This window comes from Trifolium pratense, linkage group LG7 (genome assembly GCF_020283565.1).
Source record: "Trifolium pratense cultivar HEN17-A07 linkage group LG7, ARS_RC_1.1, whole genome shotgun sequence".
Classification (NCBI taxonomy): Eukaryota; Viridiplantae; Streptophyta; class Magnoliopsida; order Fabales; family Fabaceae; genus Trifolium; species Trifolium pratense.
In genome coordinates this window covers 49,840,660-49,867,710 of record NC_060065.1, presented here as the reverse complement: position 1 = coordinate 49,867,710, position 27,051 = coordinate 49,840,660, and the positions used below count along the sequence as shown (strand labels likewise).

Genomic DNA, 27,051 nt, shown 5'->3' with positions numbered 1-27,051 from the left:
ACGAAATGTTTATTTCAATGATGAACATTAAAATCTATACACAAATCACGTCCTAAGATTTACTAGTTGGTCCTGCAAGTAATTAAACTAAACTAGCGGTTGTTTACGAAAAACCAGCATAAACAATAAGTTCAAATGAAAATTATATTTTTATAAGTTATTTTATCATAAACTACTTTGACAAATTTATAATAATACATAAAAATTGCATAAACTGACATAAACGGTTTGCATAACCTCAAAAATAAGCTAATACAATGGGTATAATGTTGAATTATTTTTAGTGAAGACCAAAGTTTGGGCTTAAGCCCCAACTATATTATGCCCGTTTTTTACATTCTAGCCCATCATCTCAAGCTGGGTTTTAGTTTGGTAGAATCCCGAACCGTTGAGTGTGCAGAAACTACACAAACCCTAGAAACGTTTCCGATAACGAAATGGCATCCGTCGCCGGAAACGCCGCGAGATCGATATTCCGATCATCCTCCGCCTGCCGCACCGCGTTCCGTATCGGTGCAGAAGCTAAAGCAGCTCGTTCTCCTTTCCGAATCGCCTCCAATAAGCCAATATCGCAATCCACATTCAGGTAATTCACTACAATTTTTCAAAGAAAACTGAAATTACTCCTTCTATATCATTTTTACGAATCAATAGTAGTTTTTAACATGATTATTAGTGCTGAATTTAGTGTTAGTTCAATTGCAATTTGGTTAATTTATTTAACTGGAAATGAGTGAATTTGATCATATTTTGTGTGGAATTGTTTGTGTATGAAGGTCACCTGTTGAATTGAGCTTCTGTTTGGAATCTATGTTACCGTTCCATACGGTAACTGCTTCGGCGTTGATGACATCAAAGTTAGTAGTTTCTCAACGCAGCTATGCTTGGCTCCCAGAAGGTATTGTCTCTGTCTCTCTGATACTCAATTATCATTTGTTACTCAAAAGTTTCAAATTTTCAGCATTTCAAAGAGTTTTGTTTAGTTGCATTATTATTGTTTTTTGAAGGTTTGTCTGCAAACATTATATAATATAATTTAGCATTTTATTAGTTGAAAGTCAATATTATTATTGTAAAAATGGAATGATTGGGCTCAAGTGGTTTATGAGTTCCCCATAAGGCGGATTGTTTGCGAGATCCTGAGTTCGATTGGATTATTGGAAGGAACAATTTTGGCTAGGTTTTACTTACCTCTTGGCCAAACTCTAGATTATTGCCCCCCCCCTCTATCCTAGAACCAGAGGGTTAACACCAAAAAAATTATATTATTATCGTAATTATATTTAATTTAATATCTTGCAAATGGCATGTAAACATCTGCCTTTTCTTCATCCCTTGTTTGCTGGTTGGGACTTGGGAGTTTAGTGAGAGTTGTTTGAAGAAAAGAGGGTTTTCTTTCAGAAGATATTTTACAGCTTTTTCGGACTTAGAGTAGTATTATGTTATTGTAGTCCCACTCTATGGGTCACTGGTGATCATTTTTAATGCCTGACGTATGGGTTTTACTTTTGAATTAGGTAGCTAAACATCTGTAGGATTCCTTGTGTTCTTTCTTCAATTTATTTTTCTGGTAAGTTGGTGTCTCTTTTTTGAATTTTTGGGTTAAACTTAATGGAGTCTTTTTGCTGTTGATATGCAATGCATTCAAAATAGAAATAAAAATACACATATTATTGGGAAAAAAAGTGGTTGATATACCTAATATGTATAATGTATCTTTCTATAACTATTAATCTTGTAGCAAAGATTGATAGATTAAGTTTTTCATTGAGTCTTCTGCTTTCCCTACTCTCAAGCAACTCAATCTTTTAGTGAAGCTACATGCTCCTTTTGTTTGTAGGCAAAGAAGAGACTATTTGAAGATCAAGAAGCAAGGTTGGGATGACATGGACCTCTTATGATGTTGGGCTTTAAACAAAAAGAAAATCGGATTAAGAAAATATGCTAGATATCTATCACTAATTATTTTATACATTTAGAGCAATTGTGTCTGCTCATGGATTAGTGAATATCATTAAGCTGGATTCTCGGTTTACTTTGTTTTAGGAAATAATTATTTCTTTGTTTTTATCAATCATAATGTTCAAATTTTTATGCATCTTGAGTACAATTGTCGGGACTTTGAATATATGATAGTGGGTCTTTTTATCATATTCAAAGTCCTAACTATATTTCTTCTTATTCTAAAACATACTGTATAACGTCAACGAATACGAATACATTACATTCTAGTTAGAGTTTCGCTTGAATTCATTTTATTTCCTGTGTTTGTTATGTTTGATTATTTGAAATATTATATTCATCTATTTTGTGTGACTTAGCTGCTAATATCATATCTTGAAATCCATAACTGATTCAATTTATAGGATTAATTGATAATAAAGGTATATGCTGATCTCTTTTGTTTAATCAGATTGCAATGATGATGTGTGATAAATGTTCTGAAGATCGAAGCAATCTTTTATGTACTATCTACTTTGTGAGAGTATCTTGACTGAGCCATTGGCGGGTCAAATTGAGTCCAAAGGCTGAAAGGAACTTTTGAAAAGCTAGATCACCTGTAACTTTGTTGTTTCTTTTCTAGTCTAGATTCATAAAAACCTACTAAATCCACCAGGATTTTAGTGTCTAAAGTCATTAAACTGAAATTGTATTGCACAATGTTGGATAAGTTGTCTTTTTGACCCTGTTCTTTAGAAATTCCATATTGAATCAGCTAGGTGATGTTTTAATGAATGTAAAATTGGAATATTTAGCAACTTTTATTTGATAATTTTTTACAAGGCCATTTCCTCTATGGCTGGTTTAGATTTACTTTCTCCTTATCAATTAATATGTCTAATGAATTTTGGTTGTGCTCCGTGTGAATTTTGCATACGGGTATCTTTAGGCTAAAATATCATTAACATATAAATTTTCTGTCTTTGAATTACTTTCATTTTTATCTTTTTTGCGTACGTGTGTAGTAGTTTGTCAATTTTCTCATTTGTCTTGTCTTTTTTAACTTTCAGAAGAAGAGGGTTCATGATGTGATAACTACAGAGTGCTATTCAGATTATGCTCTCAAAAGTTGGATTGATATTTGATAATTGTACCCCAAAAATAAGTTGGATTGATAATGTAGTGCACTTAGTAAAATACTATGAGCTTTGGATACTTGACCATTATTTGTTGGCCATGCCTCCCCTCCATATGATTTTGGTGTTTTGCATGTTTTCTTGAGTGGCTTATAAATGAAACTCGAGCTTTGGGAGTTATGGTTTTATTATTATCACTTAAATTTCCAAAAAGCCATCCTTATATGATATTAGGGGTCATTTTTCAATCAGTCGTCTCAATCTTCCTAAACATTATACTTTAATATTGAAATTTACAACCAAAACTTTGGACTCAAGTAGTTGATGAATTCATCGTTCGGGAGAATCTGAATTAAGAATCAGTGTTTTTTCCCATTTTAATTAGTAAGTTTGGAAGGGTTTGATTTTAAAAAAAATAAAAAAAATGAGGATAAAAGTATATACTGTATTTTTTTTTTTACTTAATATTTAAACTATTTGAAGTTCCTCAAACAAATAATATAAATAACTACTCTGATGACTTAAATTAGTTAACTCTATTAGAGGAAATAGGCAACTTAATGTGTAATCATCGTTTAATTTAGTTACTGAAAACAGAATAGCTTGCGTATTAGTTTTGCATTAGTGTAGCGTGATATCACTCTTCTCTTCTTAGATTGATCTTTACACTTAATAAACAGTCTAATCAAAAGTCTTAATTTGATCTACTGTGAATTAGGATTAACACAAAGAAATAAGAGGTCAATAAAGAAAATAGATGTTACTTAATTAAATATTCAACTAATCACCACATTAGTATTGTAAATATGTCGTTACAAATAATTCAGTCAAAGTAATAGGAATTAGACCTTTCATCCATATGCTAACTTCAAATGTTACCTAATTGAAGTGACGTTAATCGATGGTATGAGAATCAGGGTCAACCCCGACTATTTTGAAGTCTTATTGGTATTAGATATGAATTAATTATTTTGTGTGTTGATTGTTAACACAAACCTCTCTCTACCTTAAACAGCCATAAAAATACCTACCTTTTTTCTCTTCATTTCACGTGAATACCAAAAAAAAGAACATTCAACTTTTAATATTTTTTTTTTCTTCAAAACTATTTGGTTAAATTGCACTTTTGGCCCCCTAAGTTTCAGAAACTTGCAATTTTGGCCCCTTATGTTTCAAAATAGCACTTCTAGCCCCTTAAGTTTCAGAAAGTTGCGATTTTGTCCCCCTATGTTTCAAAATAGCAATTTTGGCCCCCTAAGTTTCAGTAGTTGCGATTTTGGCCCCCTATATTTCAAAATAGCACTTTTGACCCCTTATCTTTACCCATTTTGCAAAAGGTCAATTTTGATCGAGTCAAAGTTGATGTGGCAAGTCACTTAAGTGACTCAGCTGCCACGTCAGCATTTTTTTGTCATCTTATAATTAAAAAAACTAAAAGACTAAAAAAATAAAAGGAAGAAGTCACGTGCTTTAAATTTATTTTTTCACTAACACACATATAATCTCAAATCCTAAAGAATTAACCTAATCCTTCGTGACGTTTATTCAAAAGGATTTCTCACTATACGTAAAAAAAATAACCTAATCCCAAATCCAAAAATAGGAAACAATGGAAATTGGAAACCCTTCGTGCTTTTTATTATGTCATTTTGATTATGTTATTTTGATTATGTAATGACTTCTTATATGTAATGACTTGATTTGTTATGTCATTTTGATTTAGAAAAGTGTCTTGAACTTCTATTTTGAATGTAATTTCTTATATGTAATAAGTTTGACTTGTTATGTCATTTTAATTATGTTATTTTGCCTCTGCAGTTTATGCTTAACAGATTTATATATTATTATGCCACATCAATTTTGACTTGGTCAAAATTAACTTTTTGCAAAAAGGGTAAAGATAGGGGGTCAAAAGTGCTATTTTGAAACATAGGGGGTCAAAATTGCAACTTTCTGAAACTTAGGGGGCCAAAAATGCTATTTTAAAACATAAGGGGTCAAAATCGCAACTTTTTGAAATTTAAGGGGCCAAAAGTGCTATTTTGAAACATAAGGGGCCAAAATTGCAAGTTTCTGAAACTTAGGGGGCCAAAAGTGCAATTTAGCCAAACTATTTTCTTCTACTTCATTCTTAATCTACAACAACACTGAACAATTTTCATATTTTTGTGTTTTTTTTTTCCTCGACCGCCTCGGGTGCCGCGGTCACTTCATTCTAAAAATATTCGTTAGTCGTTACCAAATTAATTTCATTTAAAATCAAGTGTCTATCGAGGCTAGAGGTGGGAATAGGCTAGGCCGAGCTAGGCTTTGCCAAGCCTGAGCCTGGCCTGTCAAAAAATCGAAGGTCTGAGCCTGGCCTGTGGCCTATCATAGGCTTAAATTCTAGGCCTGAGCCTGGCCTTTTGAAAGTCTGATGTGGTCTGTTAGCCTGTTTAAAAGCCTATTTCATATGAACATATTTAAATAAATAATTATATTTATTTTGAAATATACTTATGAACTAATAAAATAATGTTCCATTTGATATTTTAGAGAATTTGACTATATATGTCATCATATTTCAATTCTAGTTTATAATAATACATTTATATATGTTAAAAACTAATGTAGATTAATAAATTTAAATTACTTAAAAAGTTAATAGATTTATAATTTAATCAAAGTATAAATTTTAATATATAAATAATAATCGTAATAAAAATATTATTCATGTTAACTTAAATAGGCCGGCCTAGTAGGCCTCAAAGGCTTTTTTAATGGCCTGCGGCCTGGCCTTTTTAGCTAAATAGGCTTATAAAAAAGCATTGGCCTGCTCTATTTAAAGAAATAGGCTGGCCTGGCCTGAGCCTATGTAGGCTAGGCCTTAAGGCCATGTAGGCCGGCCTGGCCTGTTCCCACCTCTAATCGAGGCATCCAAACACACATTTGGTGCCTTCAATGTCGTAATAGAATTAGAATATAGATGATGCTAATGCTAAGGAACAAAAAAAAAATAAATTATATTGAAAAAAATAAATTACTTTTAAGACTTTTAAATCACTGACTATACAACTTTTAACACAATTTTACTATTTAAATTCTTAACAAGTGCCTAGACAACATTTTCCAAAAAATAATACTAGTATATATACAACAAATGATTTTACCCAATACCAACATTTTAGTAAAAATACAAGTAACTTCTATATAACACAATTGTTTGTTTATTACACACTCAATTGATTAAAACATCCTAACTAAACACTTTACTTCAAGCTCAATACCAAATCAATTTTTGAAAATCAATTCTATTGAAAACAGTAGCACATGCTACCTTCAAAAATGCATTTGGAAACCTATAGTAATTTGCTCAAAGAGAACTGTATAAACTTTGAATTCATATGGAAAATATTTAACAATATTTATGGTTGCATCATATATAAGCACAAGGGTTATCAATTTTCAAAAATGACCTGAAATGCAAATCTTAGCATCAACCACAGCAATCTTAAGACTAAAAATAAGCAAAGACTGCACCATATTCTGCACAGCAGTATTGTTCAATGATCAAACTAAGAATTGGAACCTGTCGAAAAACTCAAAAGATTTCACTTCAAAGCTACAACCATTTTTCATCAACGTACCGAATATCTATCTAATGAAAGATTGTTATCCTTTCTAACTTTAAAATTTGCAGGTTCTGTGACCTCTATATCTCCCCCCTCCCACTTGTCAACTACCAGCCTCATAGATCCCCTGAACATGTCAATCTTGGCATTTTCCAGAATCACTGTTGCACCAGGTTTCATGATGTCCACTGCATTAAAATAAACAGACTAATCATTGTTATAATACAACTGAGCCAAACTGATTTTTCTTCCAAAACAAGCAAGAAACTATTAAACAAAGCACAAATGTGTTAAGGAATATAAAACGTAACACCCAGGGCTAATTACGATACACTAACATTTAATCACTGTATAGGAATTTACTGATACCATCCAATGAATTTGGTAATTCTATGGATGCATCATTGCAATGCTGCAGCTGGGATATATCATATGGCTTCCGATGTTGTTAATCCCAGATAGAATCGCGTAGCACCGACCCCCTAAAATGTTATAGCAGTATAGCGGATAGTGGGAAAGCCGCTACTGCAAAGACTAAAATACAGAGTAAATGGTCAAAAACAGAAAACTACACAATTAAAGAGACCATCATACTTAATAATTAAAGAACCTAAAGTACAAAGCAATAAAACTTAAACAAGGAAGAAGAACATAACAGACGGGCAACCTCTATTACTGGCGGTGGCTCGCAGGGTAAAAGCATCACGCCGAACCCTACCACCGCTATGTTATTCTGCTATAGCAGCATTATGGACAATATAGATGGGATCCATAAGTTATGATGTTTCTACAAAGCTTATTCAGGAAAACTACAGTTAGGTCACTGACTCTTGAATATTGTTAGAAACCATAAGATAGTATCACTTTAACATGACACCTCTCATCCTGTTAATATACTTGAATGCATTAATATCTCACAATCCACAATATGCATAAAACCAGGTCCCCAAGTTTAAATTCTCTGACGCTGAGACAATAAAACCATATAAAATCAACAATTTTTAAATCAAAGTAATATTTCCATCATTGACACAATCAGTGAACAACAAAAACTCAAAAAGTTTTCATTGAAGTAAGATAGGTTCTTTCACATGCCTTAAAAACAATTTCAAGTCCTAAGTGCTTAGAAATGGAACTTAAGACTGAAAGTAATTCTATCTTCAAGTCAACAACATTACATATCCAATAACACTTAAATTGTACACAAACATATAAACACAACGCAACGGTTAAACAGAAAACACACACAAAAGATCATACCCTGTTCGTTGCGAGCAGTGAAGATTATGGTTCCAGTTTCGTCTCCAACAAGGCATTCGGCTGTGCAGGACACCAATTCATCGCTATCGCTGTAGATAGTCTTCACCAGTTCAGAGCTAAGAACCTTAACCGTTAGAGTGTATCTATCAGTTCCCGGTCTCAGATCCATTACTCGGTCTTGAGAATCTCTCTCTTTTGATTCAAACTCCTGCACTAGGTCATCAAGTTGCTTCTCTTTAGACTCAAGTTCTTTAACTTGTTCTTTCAATTGCCTCTCTTTTGATTCGAGCTCCTCCTTCTGGCTTTCAAAGTGCTTCTTTATAGATTCCATCACCTTCTCTTTTGACTCAAACTCCTCCATTCGGAAGTTGAAAAGCTTCTTTTTCAATACAAACGCCTTCCTTTGGCTTTCATATTCCCTCACTTTTGATATAAACTTTTCTCTTTGGCCTACAAATTGGTAATATTGTGACTCTAACTCCTTTGCTTGGTTTTCAAAGTGCTTCTTTATAGATTCTAGCTCCTTCACTCGATCTTCAACTTCTCTCTTTTTTGATTCATGCTCCTTCACCTGGTCTTCATGTTGCTTCTCTTTTGACTCAACCTCCTTCATTCGGCTTTCGTAATGCTTCTGTTGTGATGCCAAATCATTCACCAGCTCCATCATTTGGCTTTCAAAGCGCTTCTTTTTAGATTCTAGCTCCTTCACCTGACTTTCAAATTCTCTCTTTTTTGATTCATGCTCCTTCACCTGACCTTCATGTTGCTTCTCTTTTGACTCAAACTCCTCCATTCGGAATTTGAAAAGCTTCTTTTTCAATACAAACGCCTTCCTTTGGCTTTCATATTCCCTCACTTTTGATATAAACTTTTCTCTTTGGCCTACAAATTGGTAATATTGTGACTCTAACTCCTTTGCCTGGTTTTCAAAGTGCTTCTTTATAGATTCTAGCTCCTTCACTCGATCTTCAACTTCTCTCTTTTTTGATTCATGCTCCTTCACCTGGTCTTCATGTTGCTTCTCTTGTGACTCAACCTCCTTCATTCGGCTTTCATAATGCTTCTGTTGTGATGCCAAATCATTCACCAGCTCCGTCATTTGGCTTTCAAAGTTCTTCTTTTTAGATTCTAGCTCCTTCACTTGACTGTCAAATTCTCTCGTTTTCGATTCATGCTCCTTCACCTGGTCTTCATGTTGCTTCTCTTTTGACTCAACCTCCTTCATTCGGCTTTCAAAGTGCTTCTGTTGTGATACCAAATCACTCACCAGCTCCATCACTTGGCTTTCAAAGTGTTTCTCTTTAGATTCTAGCTCCCTCATTTGACCTTCAAATTCTCTCGTCTTCGATTCATGCTCCTTCACCTGGTCTTCATGTTGCATCTCTTTTAACTCAAACTCCTTCATTCGGCTTTCGAAATGCTTCTGTTGTGATAACAAATCACTCACCAGCTCCGTCACTCGGCCTTCAAATTCTCTCTTTTTTAATTCATGCTCCTTCACCTGGTCTTCATGTTGCTTCTCTTTTAACTCAAGCTCCTTCATTCGGCTTTCGATATACTTCTCTTTTGTCTTAACTTCTTGCACGCGCTCTCCAATCAAGCCCTCCGTCAAACAAATCCCCCCGTCCTTCGCTACAAAATCCTCGACACATTCTTCAATTCTGCCCTGCATTTTCTCACGCACTTTGTTAGTTCTTTCAACACAAAGTCCTTCATATTCAAGATTAACTCGGTACCCCTTAATCATAATATGAGACGCGAAACGTCTACTCAAATTTAACTCCACACATATTCGCGCGAATTTGTGTAAACAACGTAACCTATCATCAACCTTCAACATTACTCCCAAAGTTGATCCAATCCTCCAAAGAAAACTTGGATTACAAAGTTCCATAGGAAGCTTGAGTATTCTAATCCAAACAACAACCCTTTTTTCATTGGTTAGCGAAAAAAGCGGCCTCCAACGCTGCAGCACTAGATAGCAATCATCAGCCACCTTCCAAGGTCCTTCAAAGAGGACATAATTGTAATCATCTTCAGCTGTGAAATTCACAGAAATGAAACCATCTTCCATATCTGTTACTTTGATAGTTCCATTTCTGATCCAAGAACGTTGAAGATGATTTTCTAATGCTTGAAAGCTAACATTTTCCTTACCAATGATTTTCACGATGAGAGTGTGTTTCCATGGATTTGACCAGAGAGAGATTTCTTCGTCGGTGATCGGAATATCCGGACCTGCATCATCGTTGATTGCGCCGGCAGCATTGATTTCGTTCTCGAGGGTGAGAAACCCTAACAGAGGGTTTACGTTGTTGCCCATTTTTTTTTCCCTCTTTTGAATCCTCTCTATTCAGAGTTCAAATTTCAAACCTAATTTTGGTATTAAGAAATTGAAATATTTGAATTTTTTTTACTGTATTATTCATTTTTGTCTTCAAATTTGTTTTTAGATTGTTAATTTAGTTTTTAGAAGTATTTTTCGTTAGTCAATTTAATCCATAAAATTACTCACGAAAGAGACACTAACGATACACTTGCAATCTTGATATATTTAAGTACCAATGTGACAGCTAATTACACTTTTAATAACTAAAATGGTGTTTTGACTATTTTTTTTATGAAAGATCTATTTAAAATTTTGAACTAGTTGAGTTCAAAATTTATAACCATATGAAGCTCTAAGACCCTTACTATTTGTTAATCAATCAAAATTCATCATTTATATGATTTTTGAAATAAATTTAATATGTATATATGCTTGTCTGTAAGCTAATCAATCGGCATACTATACCGCCTTTTATCATGAGTCGTACTTACAATACCTTAAAGGAAAATGTTACTCCCTCCCGTCCTTATTATAAAAAAAAGTTTGTTCTCTAGATTAATAGAATATTTGATGTACCTAGTTCATAATATGATCTAGATACATAAAATATTCTATTAATCTAAAACGCAAATTTTTTCTTATAATAAGAACCGGAGGAAGTAATTAGTAAGAAATTTCTTTTGCAAGAAAGAGAAGAATCTTATGTGGCATCATGTCACTCTTCCAAATGATAACGACACACTACCCATTGTATGATCGGCTAAAATCTAATTGGTCAAATTCCCTAAATTTGTGAATTCTTCTCTTTGTTGTTTAAATTATTCTTACTAAATAGCATTGCTCTATCGTTTTTGAAGAAGCTAAATTTGTCCACCCAAATTGACACCAGTAAGAATCGAACCTGAAACCTTATGAGGAGGACACTCCCAACTCCCAAGTCAATACCATACTAACTAAGAACTTAGATTGTAAATGAATTTAAAAATTATAAATACATCCATATCCATAGAAAACTGATTTTAAAAATGCACCATTGTTAATTCTCTTGCTAAGATGCCGATAATAAATTAATCTAAAGTCTAAAGACGCATTTCTGCAGCTTGAAATCTATTTGACTAGATTTGGTTATGATTCCAAACATCAGGTTACCGGTAAGTGCAAAAAATTGCATGTACCCGAAAATTTAACACTAAATTGTAAATTCTACAAACTTGAATTTTCAAAAATAAACCACTTCGTTCAAAAAATACTAGTTACCAAATCAATTTCATTTAAAATCAACTGTCTATCAAGGCATCCAAACACATACTTGATGCCTTCAAAAATGCGTTTGCTGGGAAAGCCTAGTGGTTTGCTCAAAGAGAACTGTAAATATTTATGGTTGCGTCATATATAAGAACAAGGATTATCAATTTTCAAAAATGGCCTGAAATGTCAATCTTAGCATCAACCACAGCAATCTTAAGACTAAAAATAAGCAAAGATTGTACCATATAATAACCTGCACATCAGTCAATTGTTCAATGATCAAACTAAAAACTGGAACTTGTTGAAAAATTCGAAAGATTTCGCTTCAGAAGCTACAGCCCGTACCACTTATCATTTATCATCAATGTACCAAAATATCTATCTAATGAAAGATTGTTATCCTCTCTAACTTCAAAATTTGCAGGTTTTGCGACCTCTATATCTCCCCGCCTGTCAACTACCAGCCTCATACGTCCCTTGAACATGTCAATCTTAGCATTATCCAGAATTACTGTTGCACCAGGTTTCATGAGGTCCACTGCATAAAAGTAAACAGACTAATCATCGTTATTATACAACTAAGCCAGAGATATTTTCTTCCAAAACAAGCAAGAAACTATTGAACAAAGCACAATAAGATGTGTTAAGGAATATAAAATGTAACACCCAGGGCCACTTACTATACACTAACTTTTACGTGGCGTGCAAATACACTATTTGAATCACTGTATAGGAATTTACTGATACCATTCAATGAATTTGGTATCTCTATGGATGCATCATTGCAACGCTGCAGCTGGGATATATCATATGGCTTCCTATGTTGTTAATCCCAGATAATGTCGCATAGCACCGACCCCCTAAATTATAGCGGTATAGTGGGAATGTGGGATAGCCACTGTTGGAAAGACTAAAATAAAGTGTAAATGCTCAAAAACAGAAAAAAGCATTGCGCCAAACCCTACCACCGCTATGTTATTCTGACATGGCGGCATTATGGACAATATAGATGGGCTCCAAAAGTTATGATGTTTCTACAAAGCTTATTCAGGAAAACTTCAATTATGGCACTGAGTCTTGAATATTGTTAGAAACCATAAGATAGTATCACTTTCACCTAATTCCTCTCATCCTGTTAATATACTTGAATGTGTATTAATATCTCACAATCCACAATATTCATAAAACCAGGTCCCCAAGTTTAAATTCTTTACCGACAGACAATAAAACCATATAAAATCAACAAGTTTTAAATCAAAGTAATCTATTTCCATCATCGAGACAAACAGTGAACAACAAAAAGTTTTCATTGAAGTAAGATAGGTTCTTTCACATGCCTTAAAAACAATTTCAAGTCCTAAGTGCTTGGAAATCGAACTTAAGACTGAAAGTAATTCTATCTACAAGTCAACAACATTACATATCCAATAGCACTTAAATCGTACACAAACACATAAACACAATGCAACGTTAAACAGAAAACACACACAAAAGATCGTACCCTGTTCGTTGCGAGCAGTGAAGATTATGGTTCCAGTTTCGTCTCCAACAAGGCATTCAGCGGTGCGGGACAACAATTCACCGCTATTGCTGCTGTAGATAGTCTTCACAAGTTCAGAGCTGACAACCTTCACCGTTAGAGTGTGTCCATCGGTTTCCGGTCTCAGATCCATCACTCGGCCTTGAGAATCTCTCGTTTTTGATTCGAACTACTTCACTCGGTCATCAAGTTGCTTCTCTTTAGACTCAAGTTCTTTAACTTGTTCTTTCAATTGCCTCTCTTTTGATTCGAGCTCCTCCACCTGGCTTTCAAAGTGCTTCTTTATAGATTCCAGCAGCTTCTCTTTTGACTCAAGCGCCTTCATTCGGATTTTGAAACGCTTCTTTTTCAATACCAACATCTTCATTTGGCTTTCATATTCTCTCACTTTTGATATAAACTTTTCTCTTTGGCCTACAAATTGGCAATATTTTGACTCTACCTCCTTTGCTTGGTTTACAATGTGCTTCTTTATAGATTCTAACCCCTTCACTCTATCTTCAGTTTCTCTCTTTTTTGATTCATGCTCCTTCACCTGGTCTTCATGTTGCTTCTCTTTTGACTCAACCTCCTTCATTCGGCTTTCGAAATGCTTCTGTTGTGATGCCAAATCATTCACCAGCTCCGTCATTTGGCTTTCAAAGTTCTTCTTTTTAGATTCTAGCTCCTTCACTTGACCTTCAAATTCCCTCGTTTTCAATTCATGCTCCTTCATTTGGCCATCAAATTCTCTCGTTTTCAATTCATGCTCTTTCACCTGGTCTTCATGTTGCTTCTCTTTTGACTCAACCTCCTTCATTCGGCTTTCGAAATGCTTCTGTTGTGATACCAAATCACTCACCAGCTCCATCACTTGGCTTTCAAAGTGCTTCTTTTTAGATTCTAGCTCCCTCATTTGACCTTCGAATTCTCTCGTTTTCGATTCATGCTCCTTCACCTGGTCTTCATGTTGCATCTCTTTTAACTCAAACTCCTTCATCCAGCTTTCGAAATTCTTCTGTTGTGATAACAAATCACTCACCAGCTCATTCACTTGACCTTCAAATTCTCTTTTTTTCGATTCATGCTTCTTCACTCGGTCTTCATGTTGCTTCTCTTTTGACTCAAGTTCCTTCATTCGGCTTTGGAGATACTTCTGTTTCAATACCAAATCATTCTTCAGCTCCATCACGTGACAAAGTTCTAACTCTTTTGTCTTAACTTCTTGCATGCACTCTCCATTCAAGTCCTCCATTAAACAAATTTGCCCTTCCTTCGCGACAAATTCTTCAATTCTCCCCTGCATTTTCTCACGCGCTTCGTTAATTCTTTCACCACCAATTCCTTCATATTCAAGATTAACTCGGTACCCCCTAATCATAATATGAGACGCGAAACGTCTACTCAAATTTAACTCCACACATATTCGCGCGAATTTGTATAAACAACTTAACCTAACATCAACCTTCAACATTACTCCCAAAGTTGATCCAATCCTCCAAAGAAAACTTGGATTACAAAGTTCCATAGGAAGCTTGAGTATTCTAATCCAAACAACAACCCTTTTTTCATCGGTTACGAAAAAAGCGGTCTCCAACGTTGTAGCACTAGATAGCAATCTTCAGCCACCTTCCGAGGTCCCTCAAAAAGGACATAATTGTAATCATCTTCAGCTGTCAAATCCACTGAAATGAAACCATCTTCCATATTTGTTACTTTGATAGTTCCATTTCTGGTCCAAGAACGTTGAAGATGATTTTCTAATGCTCGAAAGCTAACATTTTCCTTACCAATGATTTTCACGATGAGAGTGTGCTTCCATGGATTTGACCATTGAGAGATTTCTTCGTCGGTGAACGGAATATCAGGACCTGCATCGTCGTCACAATGTTCCACCTCGCCGTCGTTGATTGCGCCGGCAGCGTTGATTTCGTTCTGGAGGGTTAGAAACCCTAACAGAGGGTTTACGTTATTGGCCATTTTTTGTTCCCTCTTTTCAATCCTCTCTGTTCAGGAGTTCAAATTCAAATTTCGTATCTAATTTGGGTACAAAGAAATTAAGGCATACATTGCATTTTTGTCGGTAATTCATGAATGAATGTATTAAAGCAAAGTAAAAATTGTGGAAGAGATTGTAAGATTTTTGAAAAATGATACTACTAGTTTTTTTTTTTTTTTCCTTAAATATGAAAATGGTATTTGCAAATTTTGATTTTGGTCTTTATGTTTTATTTTAGTCCTAGGAATATGTTAAAGTTCAAATTAGTTCTTATAAAAATATGTTAAAATATGTTAAAGTTCAAGGTTGTGACATACTCCCTCCGTCCCAAATTATAAGGGAAAAAACTCCATTTTTTTTGTCCCAAATTATAAGGGAAAAATCATTTTCAAGAATGTTTTTTTCCTTAATCTCGTAAAATTAAATGCAAATTGCATTTAATTTTCTCTCTCTCCCCTTTTCTCAATAAACAACAACCAATAAAAATCATTTTTACATCTCCCAGACAACTTATTCCAAGAAAAACTCACAAAAACATATTTCAAATTATCATGTTTTACTTTTTCTTAATAAGTGTGATTTTTGTTTTTTCCCTTATAATTTGGGACGGAGGGAGTAGTAAAATGATAAAGATTAGGAGAATGGATTTTTCACATTTCTGGATTTTAAATTTGGTTTTAGCAATTGAACAAGTTTTGGTTTTTATCCCTTTAATTTGTGCGAATTTTGATTTTTGTTTCTGCAATTTGTCAAATTTGCACCCTCTGATCACGTGGCAGTGGTCCAGTTAGTAGATTCTGACCATATCGGCGTTTTTATGTGATATGGTCACATTTAGGACTAAAATCAAAGTAATTTAAAATTACAGGGATAAAATGAAAGGATTTTTTTTGCGACTAAAACTCAAATTCACTAACATTACAAATCTGGAGGCATGAATATTCCAGACACTAGTAAAGTCAAATTTTTATGTGGTTAAATATAATATTGAAAACAAATATGTGGAAGTTGGCAGATATAGAATTGTTGCTACCATTATAAAAATAAAATAAAAAAATGTTGCTACCCGGAAGTATTATAGAAAAAATTAAACTTATTCCTCCACCTTGTATGGAAGATGGTCCTGATATGCGGTCCTGGATAAGTGATCCGAAAGGCAACTTTACCATATCAATTGCCTACAAGATGATATGTGGATTTCACATTATGGAAGCTGCACCTATAAGACAATTTGGAAACTCAGTGTACCGGAAAGAGTCAGGTGCTTTGCGTGGCAGGATTTCGCATGGTCGATTACCTACTAACAAAATGATCAGTAGATGGGCAAACAATGCACTGTATTATTTTTACTGCACAAATACTGAAGAATCAATCTTGCATGTGCTAAGAGATTGCAAACTACCTTCTATGTTGTGGACTCACTTGCTTCACATAGAGGCAAGAAATTTGTTCTTTGTTGGAGACTTTAAAGATCGGGTGAGTGTTAACCTCATTACTACTGGATGGAAAATAGAGCAATTAGAATGGAAGAATGTTTAGGCTACAACATATTATTTCCTTTGGCAATGGAGGAATAAGGTTGTCCATGATGATACATATCAAAGATCTTTTCATCCAGTTAGCCAAAAATACAATATGTTCAAGACTATCAAGTTTGTGCCATAAATGGAGTTCAAACAGAAGCAAGTCAACGTGTTGCAGTTCAGGTTCGATGGATGTGCCCGCAACAAGGATATCTAAGTTTGAATACTGATGGAGCTGTGAAAAATGGATGTCTTGGGTATGTGATTTTGCGAAAGCCTTGGGTCCATGTAGCGCATTTGTTGCAGAATTATGGGGAATTCTTGAAGGAATAAATATAGCAAAAGATAGAAATATAATGAGGATCGAGGTTCAAGTTGATTCTAAGGTACTGCGATGTTTGACAAGTTCAAAGAATGACATCATCCGCAGTAGAAGATTGGTGCAAAAGATTCGGGAGTTAATCGAGCAAGGCATTGAAGTTCAATTCAAGCATGTGTATAGAGAAGCAAATAGGGTTGCAGACTGGTTAGCAAACCTTGGATGCAATCCGGCCAAGTACTTATGATAAGTGTGTAATCTCCTTCTTTGGGCTTCTTAAGCACCTTTCAATCCAAAAAAAAAAATTGAAAACATTACATATTTATTTCGACTTATCTAACTCAATCATCGTTGTAAAAACATTGTTAGAACTAGACTAGATTGAGCTAGGTATTTTTATCGGTTAAACCATTGACTCAAAATCTTGTCGTGGTTCAATTTATTACTGAAATCCTAATAGATTTGATTGAATAGGCAACTTGGTGCCTAAATTGTTACCCATTTTTCAGTTAGTCCCTATTTTTAAAAAATAGCAAAACAGTCCCTAAGGTTACTACATGCCAGCCCAATTTCAACCTCCTGTTAGCTTTAGACGTTACTCATGACTACATGCAACATTTAAAATCGACTCTGCATATACAAAGCCTTAATTTCCATCAAGCCAATATATTCGCTAACTTTATTTTTCTTTACAATCTCAGCCATTAGATTAAGGCAAGAGAGGTGACAGGTCAAATTAAGGCAGAAGAGGATACAAACTCCCTATTTTTCTTTACCGCGATTGATTTTAATTAATAATAAAACTTATAAAAGTATAATTTATACAACTTTTAAAACACACCTTACTTCAAGCTTAATTGGAAACAAATCAATTTTAAAAATCATGTTTGTCAAACTCTCTTCCTCCAACCAAAACTTGACTTATTTTATGCTACGATTAAAAATAGTGTCATTTACGAGAACAATAACACATGCCCTTCACAAATGCATTTGTAGAGAAAGCCTGGTGATTTTCTCAAAGAGAACTGTATACACTTTAACTTAGTAAGTAAATATTTAACAATATTTACGGTTGCATCATAAGCACAAGCATCATCGATTATAAAGATTACCTAAAATGAAAATCTTAGCATTAACCACAGCAATGTTAAGACTAAATAAGAAAGACTGTACCATATAAGAATCTGCACAGCAGTCAATTGTTCAATGGTCAAACTAAAAAAATTGGAACCCCTTGAAATTCGAAAGATTTACTTCAGAAGCTAAAATCACTCCTCAACGACATTGACCAATTCATATTCAATCAATGAAAGATTGTTATCCTCTCTAACTTCAAAATTTGCAGGTTCTGTGACCTCTATACGTCCCCACTTATCAACTGCCAGCCTCATCGATCCCTTGAACATGTCAATCTTGGCATTACGCAGAATTATAGTTGCACCAGGGTTCATGAGGTCCACTGCATAAAAATAAATGGATTAATGATCATTATAATACAACTGCGCCAAACTGTTATCCTCATCCAAAACAAGCACAAGGTGTGCAAAGAATGTATCAACTTGATAACTTCAATAATTAATTAAATTACTATACCCTTTGAACATGCTGAACTGATATCATCTTCGAAAAAATAGAGCATGAAACAAGAGCAGTTAAACAAAGCTCAAAAAGATGTGCAAAGAATAGAGCAAAAGAGCTCAAAAAGATGTGCAAAGAATAGAGCAAAAGAGTATAGTAACAATACAACCATAACACACGAGAACGGACCAAAATCAGAGAATACCAAACAAAAACAAGTGTTTCTACTGTCTACCGTTCTTGCTATATAGACTTCAAATGACAGTAACATCACATGCACAAAACTCAAGGCCAACCATATTGTCTACACATTTTTGTTCCTCCTCCAATCATAACCAAGTGATGTCATGGACAAATCAGACAGCAAAGAATATTTATAAACTTTCACCAAATGCCAAACACATCGTAACACCATAGGTTTAACACTTGAATAGGGATTTATCCATACCATCAATCAAATTTGGGCAACACAAGGACCGGCCAAAGGGTAAGGCTACTAAAGCCCTTGCTATAAGCCTCCAACAACAACAAAAAAATTGTAAAACAAAAAGGCTTCATACTCGGACAAAAAGACCTTTTATGATCAAGTTTGCTTTAGGCCCCACTCATTATTGGGTCAGCCCAATGGTATTGGTAAGGCTACTAAAGCCCTTACATTTTAGGCATCCACAAAAAAAATTGTAAAACAAAAAGGCCTCGTATAATAAAGTTTGCTTTAGGCCCCACTCACTATTGAAAATTATAGGGCCAACTCGATGCATCATTACAAAACTAGGATACATATGGGATCCAAAAAGTATAATGTTTCAACAAAGACAGTCGATCGTTTACATAAAGCTTATTCGGGAAGCTTCAGTTAGGGCACCGAGTGCTAACATTGGCAGAAACCATAAGACAATACAATATCACTTTAACCTCATTCCTCACATCTATCGATAGACTTGAATACAATCTAATATCAATCCACAATATACATACAATCAGGTATCCAAGATTAAATTCTCTAACAGACATTAAACTATGACACGCCTCGGATTAGGCGTGTCCTGGTGTCACCGACACGACACCCACATTTATGATTACATTGAATTATTCAAATTATTATTGATGCCAACCTGTCCGGTGTCCGTGATTCATAGTAAAACTCGAAAAGAAAAAATGGAACTTAAGAGATCAAAATAATCTACTTTCAAAACAATCTACTTTCAAGTTCCAACATTTACAGAATCAGAGATCAAAAAAACGCAATCATCCAAGTCCTAAGTGCTTACTGCTATGAAATGGAACTTAAGAGTTGAGACTGAAAGCAAGAAATGTACCCTGTTCATTGCGAGCGGTGAAGATTATGCTTCCAGTTTCATCTCCAACAAGGCATTCAGCGATACGCGTTGGGCGAGAAGCTATCAGAGACGATCGACCACCGCGGTTAGGGACAGTCTTCACCGGAGAAGAATTAACCACCTTCACAGTCAGAGTGTGTCCATTTGTTCCAGGTTTCAGCTGATCAACCTTCACGAACACTGGTTTTCGCTTTTGTGTCGCCATTGATTCGCAGATTACGTTTCAGCCTCGTGTTTGAAAGAATCAATCGATCGAAGCTGATTGTACGAATCAACTTGGAAAAAACCCTAACCCTAGTTTCTATTAGCTTTTGATTTTGGATTTGGGGATTTAATAATTGGGCCTAATAATTGGGCTTAGTTAAGCTTGTTGAAACACGTGTTCTAGCAAACTCAATTTAAATTGTTGAAACATAACATTATACTTCCTCGATTTAAGAATAATTATTGAAACCAAATTTTTATTTGAAACTTTTATAAAAAAAAATTTTGTAAAATTGTTTTATATAAAATTATTTAACAATACAAGAATCTATTTAAAAAAAATCTATAACAAACAAGCCTGTTTGTTTCAGCTTTAAAAAAATAGATTTTTTCTTTGTATTTTTTAAAATAGATTTTCAAAATATTACAACTTTTTTTATATTTATTTTTTCTAAATTGAAACACTAATTTTGACATCATATAATCTAAACACACATTATTGAAGATCAAAACATAGTCAAAATCACAATTTTTTCAAAAAGTTGTATTTCAAAAATGATTTTTATGAAAATCTATTTGAAATAGCTTCAAAATTAAGTGATTTTTCAAAATTTTGATATCCAATTTATTTTTTTTTTCATAAAATGATCAAATACCTAAAATAACATTTGAAGAATAACTATTCAAACTAAATTTTCATTTGAAGCTTTTATAAAAAGTTTCTTTGTAAAATTGTTTTTACACAAAATTATGTAACACTACAAGAATCTATTTTAAAAAAATCTAAAACAAACAGACACATAATAAGATACTATAACACATGATAAAATTGTGTTGGAGAGATAATATATTTTATATTTGAAAATAAAATGAGTATTTTTTGTATTTTTTTTATAGTTGTCTCGTGGTTTATTTAAGGACAAAAATTCTAACATTTGTTCCGTCTCTTACTACATATTTTTTCCAATTTCTTAATCAATTTTCTAAATCAAACAGCATAAATAAAAGTTGTCCCGTATCCTAATTTTTAGCGTATCAAAATCACTTCATTACGTTGATCACTTTATGTTTCTTTCTCTTTTTTCATCACAGGATTTTTTATTATTCTCCAACATGCTTTATTATTTTTCATACATTGTTTTTTCATACATTGTATTACAAATGAAGAAGGCATTGAAGATCTCATTTATTTTTTAAATTAATATTAGTAGCATACTCGTGCATCACAACTTTGAGATTGTGGAATCGAAAAACCATAAGAAGAAAGTATTGAAGTAATTTTTTTTTATATTTGAAATTATCTTTATAAAATAGTTTGTACCAACAAAAATATGATTAGAGAATGTTAGTGAGGGTAAAAGCATATTTAATAAGAGTATTATAAAAGTTTCTTAACAATAAAATATTAACTTGACATGTCACGTAAGATTTTTGGTTCCATAGACTTAGCAAAATTGTTGAATTAATTTTTTTTAAAAGCGAGTACCGTAGAATTAAAATATTAATTTCATGAATTGACAGTGTAAAAATGAGAGAGAATATGAAATACGGATAAGGCTAACGATGATCCGAGTCAACTCGTGAATAATTATAAAGTTCGATTTGATGATTGACTCATTGAACTTGGTCAATGAACAAAATTAATTAAACTTAAGTTAAAAATTAAGTTCGTTAAATAAACGAGCCAAACATAAACTATACATAGTTCGACTAGTTAAATCATACACGTAAATGATCTTTTCAATTCCCTTTAAACCTATAAATAGCTTGATACCTTGCATTTTAATTTTTTTTTTTAAACTTTGTAGTACGTATTTATTCATTATACACATGTGATGAATTATTTTCATTTAACATTTTCTGTTTCTTTTTTTAAAAAATAGTTTGTCAGGTTAAAAATATATTTTTCAAATTTTGATTAAAAAAATTGACTTTAAAATCATTTGTTTATCAATATTATCTCAGAGTTTAGTCTAGGGGATAAAGATTTGGGTCAGTGTAAAGTGTAAAAATTAAGAGTTATGATTAACCTTTGATTTAATAATTAACCGTTAATATTATTTATTTTACATTTTAAAGTGAATCGTTTTTTTTTGGAGGAGGCGGATATCCGGGATAATTAAGGAAGGTAGAGCAACAAATCCCAACTCATGTGTCCTTCTATGAGACTAGTTTCAAAGACGCTAATATACAGTAATTTGAGTTTAAACTTGAAATTTCACACTTTTTTCAAATGTGAGTTTAAGTACTAAACTATTAGACCAAACAAAAATTACTTGAAGTTAGATTAAAATTATAATTTTTCTTCAGAAAATTATCCTAAAGAATTTTTTCCAAAATAATCCACTTTCCTTTTGTTAAAATACCCGTTACATAATACTAATGAATAACTTTTATAAAAAAAAGAAAAGAAGTAATAATAACAATTAATTGAGAAGTTTAAGGAGTGATGATGCTATAAAATTGGTGCACGTTAAGGACTAGGTGACAAGTGAAACAATGTAAAACAAGATTAACACAAATCAACAGAAACACAACTCATGTGTAGACCAAGTAAAAGTCAATTTAGCACATTTTCTTTAAAGCATTAAAAATATCTTCTAAATTAAAATCAATTAAAAATGAAAACAATAGAGAAATAATTATGAAACACATTATAATTCAAATTTTTGAAATATACTCAAAATTTACAACACATCCTACACATAATCACTTTAGAGTGCCTATTCTTTCGGACAACCAAGAATTTCCTTCATGGTAAAACTGATCAGAGGTTGTTATCTATAATTTTACACATGACTAATTATAGAGTGAAAAAAAAAGTATTATTTAAACACATGCATCTCCTAAAGAAAATTAAGTTGTGACCAATTAATATCACAAACTAAATATCACCAACTTCATATATATTATCATTTTTAACAATGGCAAAGACAATGTTGGTTGTGTTTCTTAGTGCTCTTTTAATTTGTACATTTTTTACTCAAGATGTTGAGGCTAAAAAATTTATCGGTTATGGAGCAATTGGACGTGACATTAGTCCTGGATGCAGCCCAAAACATCCTGAACTTTGCAAATTCCATCCAGCTAATCCATATCGCAGAGGTTGTGAGGCAGAAATGAGGTGTCGCGGAGGTCCATCGGCCGAAAAGGAGGAAGAAGAAGTAGAAGAAGATTCAGATCATTCTCATATTCCAATTCCAGACTTACCAAGAAAAATGCTTCCTTGATACAAGTTGTTGCTAAGATTCATTTTCCTCTAAAATAAAACGTTCACCTATGTGTACGTCTAATGTAATCTTTGCCATTCATCAATAAATCACTTATATATTGATTATTTCATTTTATATTTGTGTAAAATTTTATATGCGACTAATTATAAGTTTTCAGTCTGATGGTAAAAATATATAGTTTGCAAAATTATGTGACTTGACATTGTCACACAAAAAATGTGAAGTCTCGCATTACTTACAGAAGTGAAAGGAACTCAATGTTATATATAGAAATCTCTTTATTTCAACACACCTAAAAACACTTAAAGTTTATATTTTTTTTTCTCTTATGATTTTGTTTTAGAATGGGGTGAGACTGAAGTCTATATGTTATAACAATTTTCACATAATGTTTATTTTTCAGTTGTCGATTTTGATAACTGTCGAGATTTTCTCCTCCGATTTTGAAATTTCCACATTACATTCTTGTATTGAGATTATGTTTTTTTTATTTTCTCTACGCCTATTTTTTTCCAACAACGTGCCATTTAAATTTTATCGTATGAGTAATAGAGTAGATTATAACATGTCGAATATTAAGATAATGCAACATAAATATAACATGCCGAATAACATTTTAATTTTTATTTACACTTTTTCTATTAAGATAATGCAAAAAAATTAATAGAGTAAATTTAATGTGTCGAATATTTATAAAAAACTCATATTAGTTATTCATAAAAAATATTATTTATTCATAAAAATTCATATTTAATTCATCGCTAAATAAAAAGAGAGATTTTTCTATAATGTATTAAAGATGACAGCGGAAAAAATTCAAAAATTTTAAGCACAAAAAAATATAATAATTGATATTTTCATCCATTTTTAAAATAAGTTAAAATATTGCTAGAGAGACTTCTATAATGTACTAAACATGACATCAGAATTTTTTATAAAATTTTTTGAATGATAAACATGAGTTGATTTAAAAGCATGGACCAAAAGTTTAAGTTGTGACGAAAATTATTAGGAGGATTAAAATTTGCTAAAAAAATATAGGAATAAAGATGAAATTTGAGATATTTATTTCAAAATATTTGACCTACTCACTTTTTAATACAATTTTTTACAATATAGTACCATCTAATTATTACTACTTTCACAACTCTCAATTCAACATTTTGTAGTATTTATGACACCAATACTTTATAAATGTACTATCTTTTAATAGTAAAAAGAAGGTTGAGTTGCTCACAAACAAGCATTGTGATGATGTGACACTCTATAAGAAAAGTTTACGATATCTATTAAAATCTTTTCATATTTCATATAATAGAGTTACTCTAATAATAAATAATAAACAATAATAATATATTAAAAAAAAAAACTAACACAATTTATTGTTGTTGAATTGAGACAAAAATGAATTGCAAGCAACGAAAGGTGGAACGATGCATCATATTATTGTTTTAATTGCATTGCAATATATTATTAAAATATATATATTGTATGCAATTTCCTATTAATGCAATTGAAAACAAAGATGTGAATCATTATTCATTCAAATTACATTTATAGCAACCGAAAATTATGTAATGTCCTAGCTAGTGGGATAAGGATCTTTTTATATGGAATTGTTGTTTGTAGTGATTTCATCTTCTGTGCTAAAGTGATAATGAAGGAAACAGTTTGTGTTTAATTAATAGTTCATCATTAGTCTACGAGTTATCATTAAATATTTTAGAGTATCTATCTAAAATGTCCATTAAGTCTATACATTTCAATATCATTTCTTAAAGATACAGGATATAATCTGTTCTTTATACATCTTAATTTGCACCCTCACGTTTTGCGGTTATTTTTGACAGACGGATTCTTCTGACAATTGGGAACAGTAAACAACTCTATTCTTAAGACGATCAGGCAGGATACCAAATCAAAATAAGTGGCACTGAAGCTCCAGTAGTTTCTGAGAAATTCTCAAAGGACTTATCGGTATGTAATTCAAATATTTCGGGTGTAAAACACTTGTGAAACGTTCCATGAGCTTAAGTTTTTGTTGGTGCAATATTTGACATGTACATATATATAGAATTTTCATTTTGTGCATTATATTATTCAATAGAATACTACATTTTTCTGAGTTGATCTTAAGGTTATTGTTGTTTCTTGTGTTTAACAAGTTATGTTCCATTTTCTTTTATGGATTATCTACAGATCAAAGTTCCATGTGGTCTCTCAACACAATTTGTGTTAACATGCTCAAATGGATCTTCTCATCCTCTAAGCACATATAGCGTCCGGTAAGGTTTTAAATTGCGGTTGCGGTCGTGGATGTGGTTGCGGTTGTAGGTGTTGCGATTGCGGCTAACGCGGACACTGCATGAAATTGCGGCCGTTGCGGCGTGAAATAATTTTTTATCCGCACAAACACAATTTCATCACTCAATTCTTTTATTAAAAGTAAAATATATCCTCAGATCCATAATTTTCATCTTCACATAGCCAAACACAATATGAGTGAAGGGAAGGGAAGAGTTACATAATACATACCTTGGCATAGAGGAAAGGATCAAAGGAAGCTGAAATTGATGAATATTGATATTCGGTGAAACAACTAATTGAACTCACACAACAACTCATCTAGTCATCTCCTCGACAACTCATTGAGACATAAGAAGATAGAAACTCTAAAATGAAAGGACATAAAGGAAAAAATAAAGGTGAGATTCTCGGAATTTTTACGAAAAGGAATATTGGATAGAACCGTTGCGGTAATTACATTTCCTGGGTTTCACTTTCATGTCGAATTACATGATAGGTCCCTTGTAAATCACTTAAAATATTTGATGCTCGTAATAATATATATGAGTATAAATATAGGTTTAATAGAAATTATCAGAAAATAAACCATTTTAACATATGAGTGCCAATTCTTTCGGACAACCAAGAATCTCCTTCACGGTAAAACTGTTTAGAGGATGTTATCTTCGCAGATAATTTGGACTATATTTAGTTAGTAGCTATAATTTTACAAATGACTAATTATAGAGTGAAAAAACTATTATTTAAACGCATGCATATCCTAAAGAAAATTAAGTTGTGACCAACTAATATCACAAACTTCATATATATTATCATTTTTAACAATGGCAAAGACAATGTTGGTTGTGTTTCTTAGTGCTCTTTTGATTTGTACATCTTTTACTCAAGATGTTGAGGCTAAAAAATTTATCGGTTATGGAGCAATTGGACGTGACAGAGGTGTTGGATGCAGCCCAAGAACCCCTGAACTTTGCAAATTACATCCAGCTAATCCATATCGCAGAGGTTGTGAGGCAGAAATGAGGTGTCGCGGAGGTCCATCGGCCGAAAAGGAGGAGGAAGAAGAAGTAGAAGAAGATCCAGATCATTCTCATATTCTAATTCCAGACTTACCAAGAAAAATGCTTCCTTGATACAACGTTGTTGCTAAGATTCATTTTCCTCTAAAATAAAACGTTCACCTATGTGTACGTCTAATGTAATCTTTGCCATTCATCAATAAATCACTTATATATTGATTATTCCATTTTATATTTGTGTAAAATTTTATATGCGACTAATTATAAGTTTTCAGTCTGATGGTAAAAATATATAGTTTGCAAAATTATGTCACTTGACAGTTGTCACACAAAAAATGTGAAGTCTTACATTACTTAGAGCATCTCCAATAAGGATATCTAAGAGAGTTTCATAGACTAATGATACGGTACCTTAATTTTTTTATCATTGGAGTTCCATGACGTGGCACAAAGGGTTTCAAATAGGGTTGGGAATAGGCCAGGCG

The 27,051-nt window shown here is 32.9% G+C and overlaps 7 protein-coding genes across 13 annotated transcripts; 3 read left to right on the top strand and 4 right to left on the bottom strand.

The window, feature by feature from the left end:
• Positions 1-344: 344 nt before the first annotated feature.
• LOC123899657 (protein NUCLEAR FUSION DEFECTIVE 6, mitochondrial-like) lies at positions 345-3,257 on the top strand. Of its 7 annotated transcripts, none has more exons than XM_045950846.1 (4): positions 345-586; positions 777-898; positions 1,841-1,875; positions 3,012-3,257. In XM_045950846.1, exons 1-3 carry the CDS (start codon positions 438-440, stop codon positions 1,858-1,860), a joined length of 291 nt encoding a protein of 96 aa, XP_045806802.1. In that variant the 5' UTR covers positions 345-437; the 3' UTR covers positions 1,861-1,875; positions 3,012-3,257. The 7 variants fall into 7 exon arrangements, with proteins under 7 accessions (XP_045806802.1, XP_045806803.1, XP_045806804.1 ...); XM_045950847.1 differs by lacking the exon at positions 3,012-3,257 and adding an exon at positions 2,414-2,792; XM_045950850.1 differs by lacking the exons at positions 1,841-1,875; positions 3,012-3,257 and adding exons at positions 1,518-1,570; positions 2,414-2,793 and having other exon boundaries at positions 346-586.
• A 3,060-nt stretch (positions 3,258-6,317) lies between these two features.
• Positions 6,318-10,292, bottom strand: LOC123893753 (golgin subfamily A member 6-like protein 1). The gene is made up of 2 exons (XM_045943552.1): positions 7,949-10,292; positions 6,318-6,876 (listed from the first exon to the last, which is right to left on the bottom strand). The coding sequence occupies exons 1-2, from the start codon at positions 10,269-10,271 to the stop codon at positions 6,695-6,697; spliced, it is 2,505 nt and encodes an 834-aa protein (XP_045799508.1). The 5' UTR covers positions 10,272-10,292; the 3' UTR covers positions 6,318-6,694.
• Positions 10,293-11,709: 1,417 nt separating this feature from the next.
• Positions 11,710-13,249, bottom strand: LOC123898152 (uncharacterized protein At4g28440-like). Its single transcript, XM_045949044.1, has 2 exons — positions 13,027-13,249; positions 11,710-12,063 (listed from the first exon to the last, which is right to left on the bottom strand). Exons 1-2 carry the CDS (start codon positions 13,196-13,198, stop codon positions 11,858-11,860), a joined length of 378 nt encoding a protein of 125 aa, XP_045805000.1. The 5' UTR covers positions 13,199-13,249; the 3' UTR covers positions 11,710-11,857.
• Positions 13,235-14,572, bottom strand: LOC123896571 (spindle pole body component 110-like). The gene has a single exon (XM_045946945.1). It carries the CDS (start codon positions 14,570-14,572, stop codon positions 13,235-13,237), a length of 1,338 nt encoding a protein of 445 aa, XP_045802901.1.
• A 3,421-nt stretch (positions 14,573-17,993) lies between these two features.
• On the bottom strand, positions 17,994-20,081 carry LOC123897763 (uncharacterized protein At4g28440-like). Its single transcript, XM_045948517.1, has 2 exons — positions 19,783-20,081; positions 17,994-18,344 (listed from the first exon to the last, which is right to left on the bottom strand). Exons 1-2 carry the CDS (start codon positions 20,006-20,008, stop codon positions 18,154-18,156), a joined length of 417 nt encoding a protein of 138 aa, XP_045804473.1. The 5' UTR covers positions 20,009-20,081; the 3' UTR covers positions 17,994-18,153.
• Positions 20,082-22,891: 2,810 nt separating this feature from the next.
• LOC123899985 (protein RALF-like 20) lies at positions 22,892-23,324 on the top strand. Its single transcript, XM_045951262.1, has one exon. It carries the CDS (start codon positions 22,932-22,934, stop codon positions 23,235-23,237), a length of 306 nt encoding a protein of 101 aa, XP_045807218.1. The 5' UTR covers positions 22,892-22,931; the 3' UTR covers positions 23,238-23,324.
• Positions 23,325-26,371: 3,047 nt separating this feature from the next.
• Positions 26,372-26,680, top strand: LOC123896570 (protein RALF-like 20). The gene has a single exon (XM_045946944.1). The coding sequence runs from the start codon at positions 26,372-26,374 to the stop codon at positions 26,678-26,680; it is 309 nt and encodes a 102-aa protein (XP_045802900.1).
• The last annotated feature ends 371 nt before the right edge of the window (positions 26,681-27,051 follow it).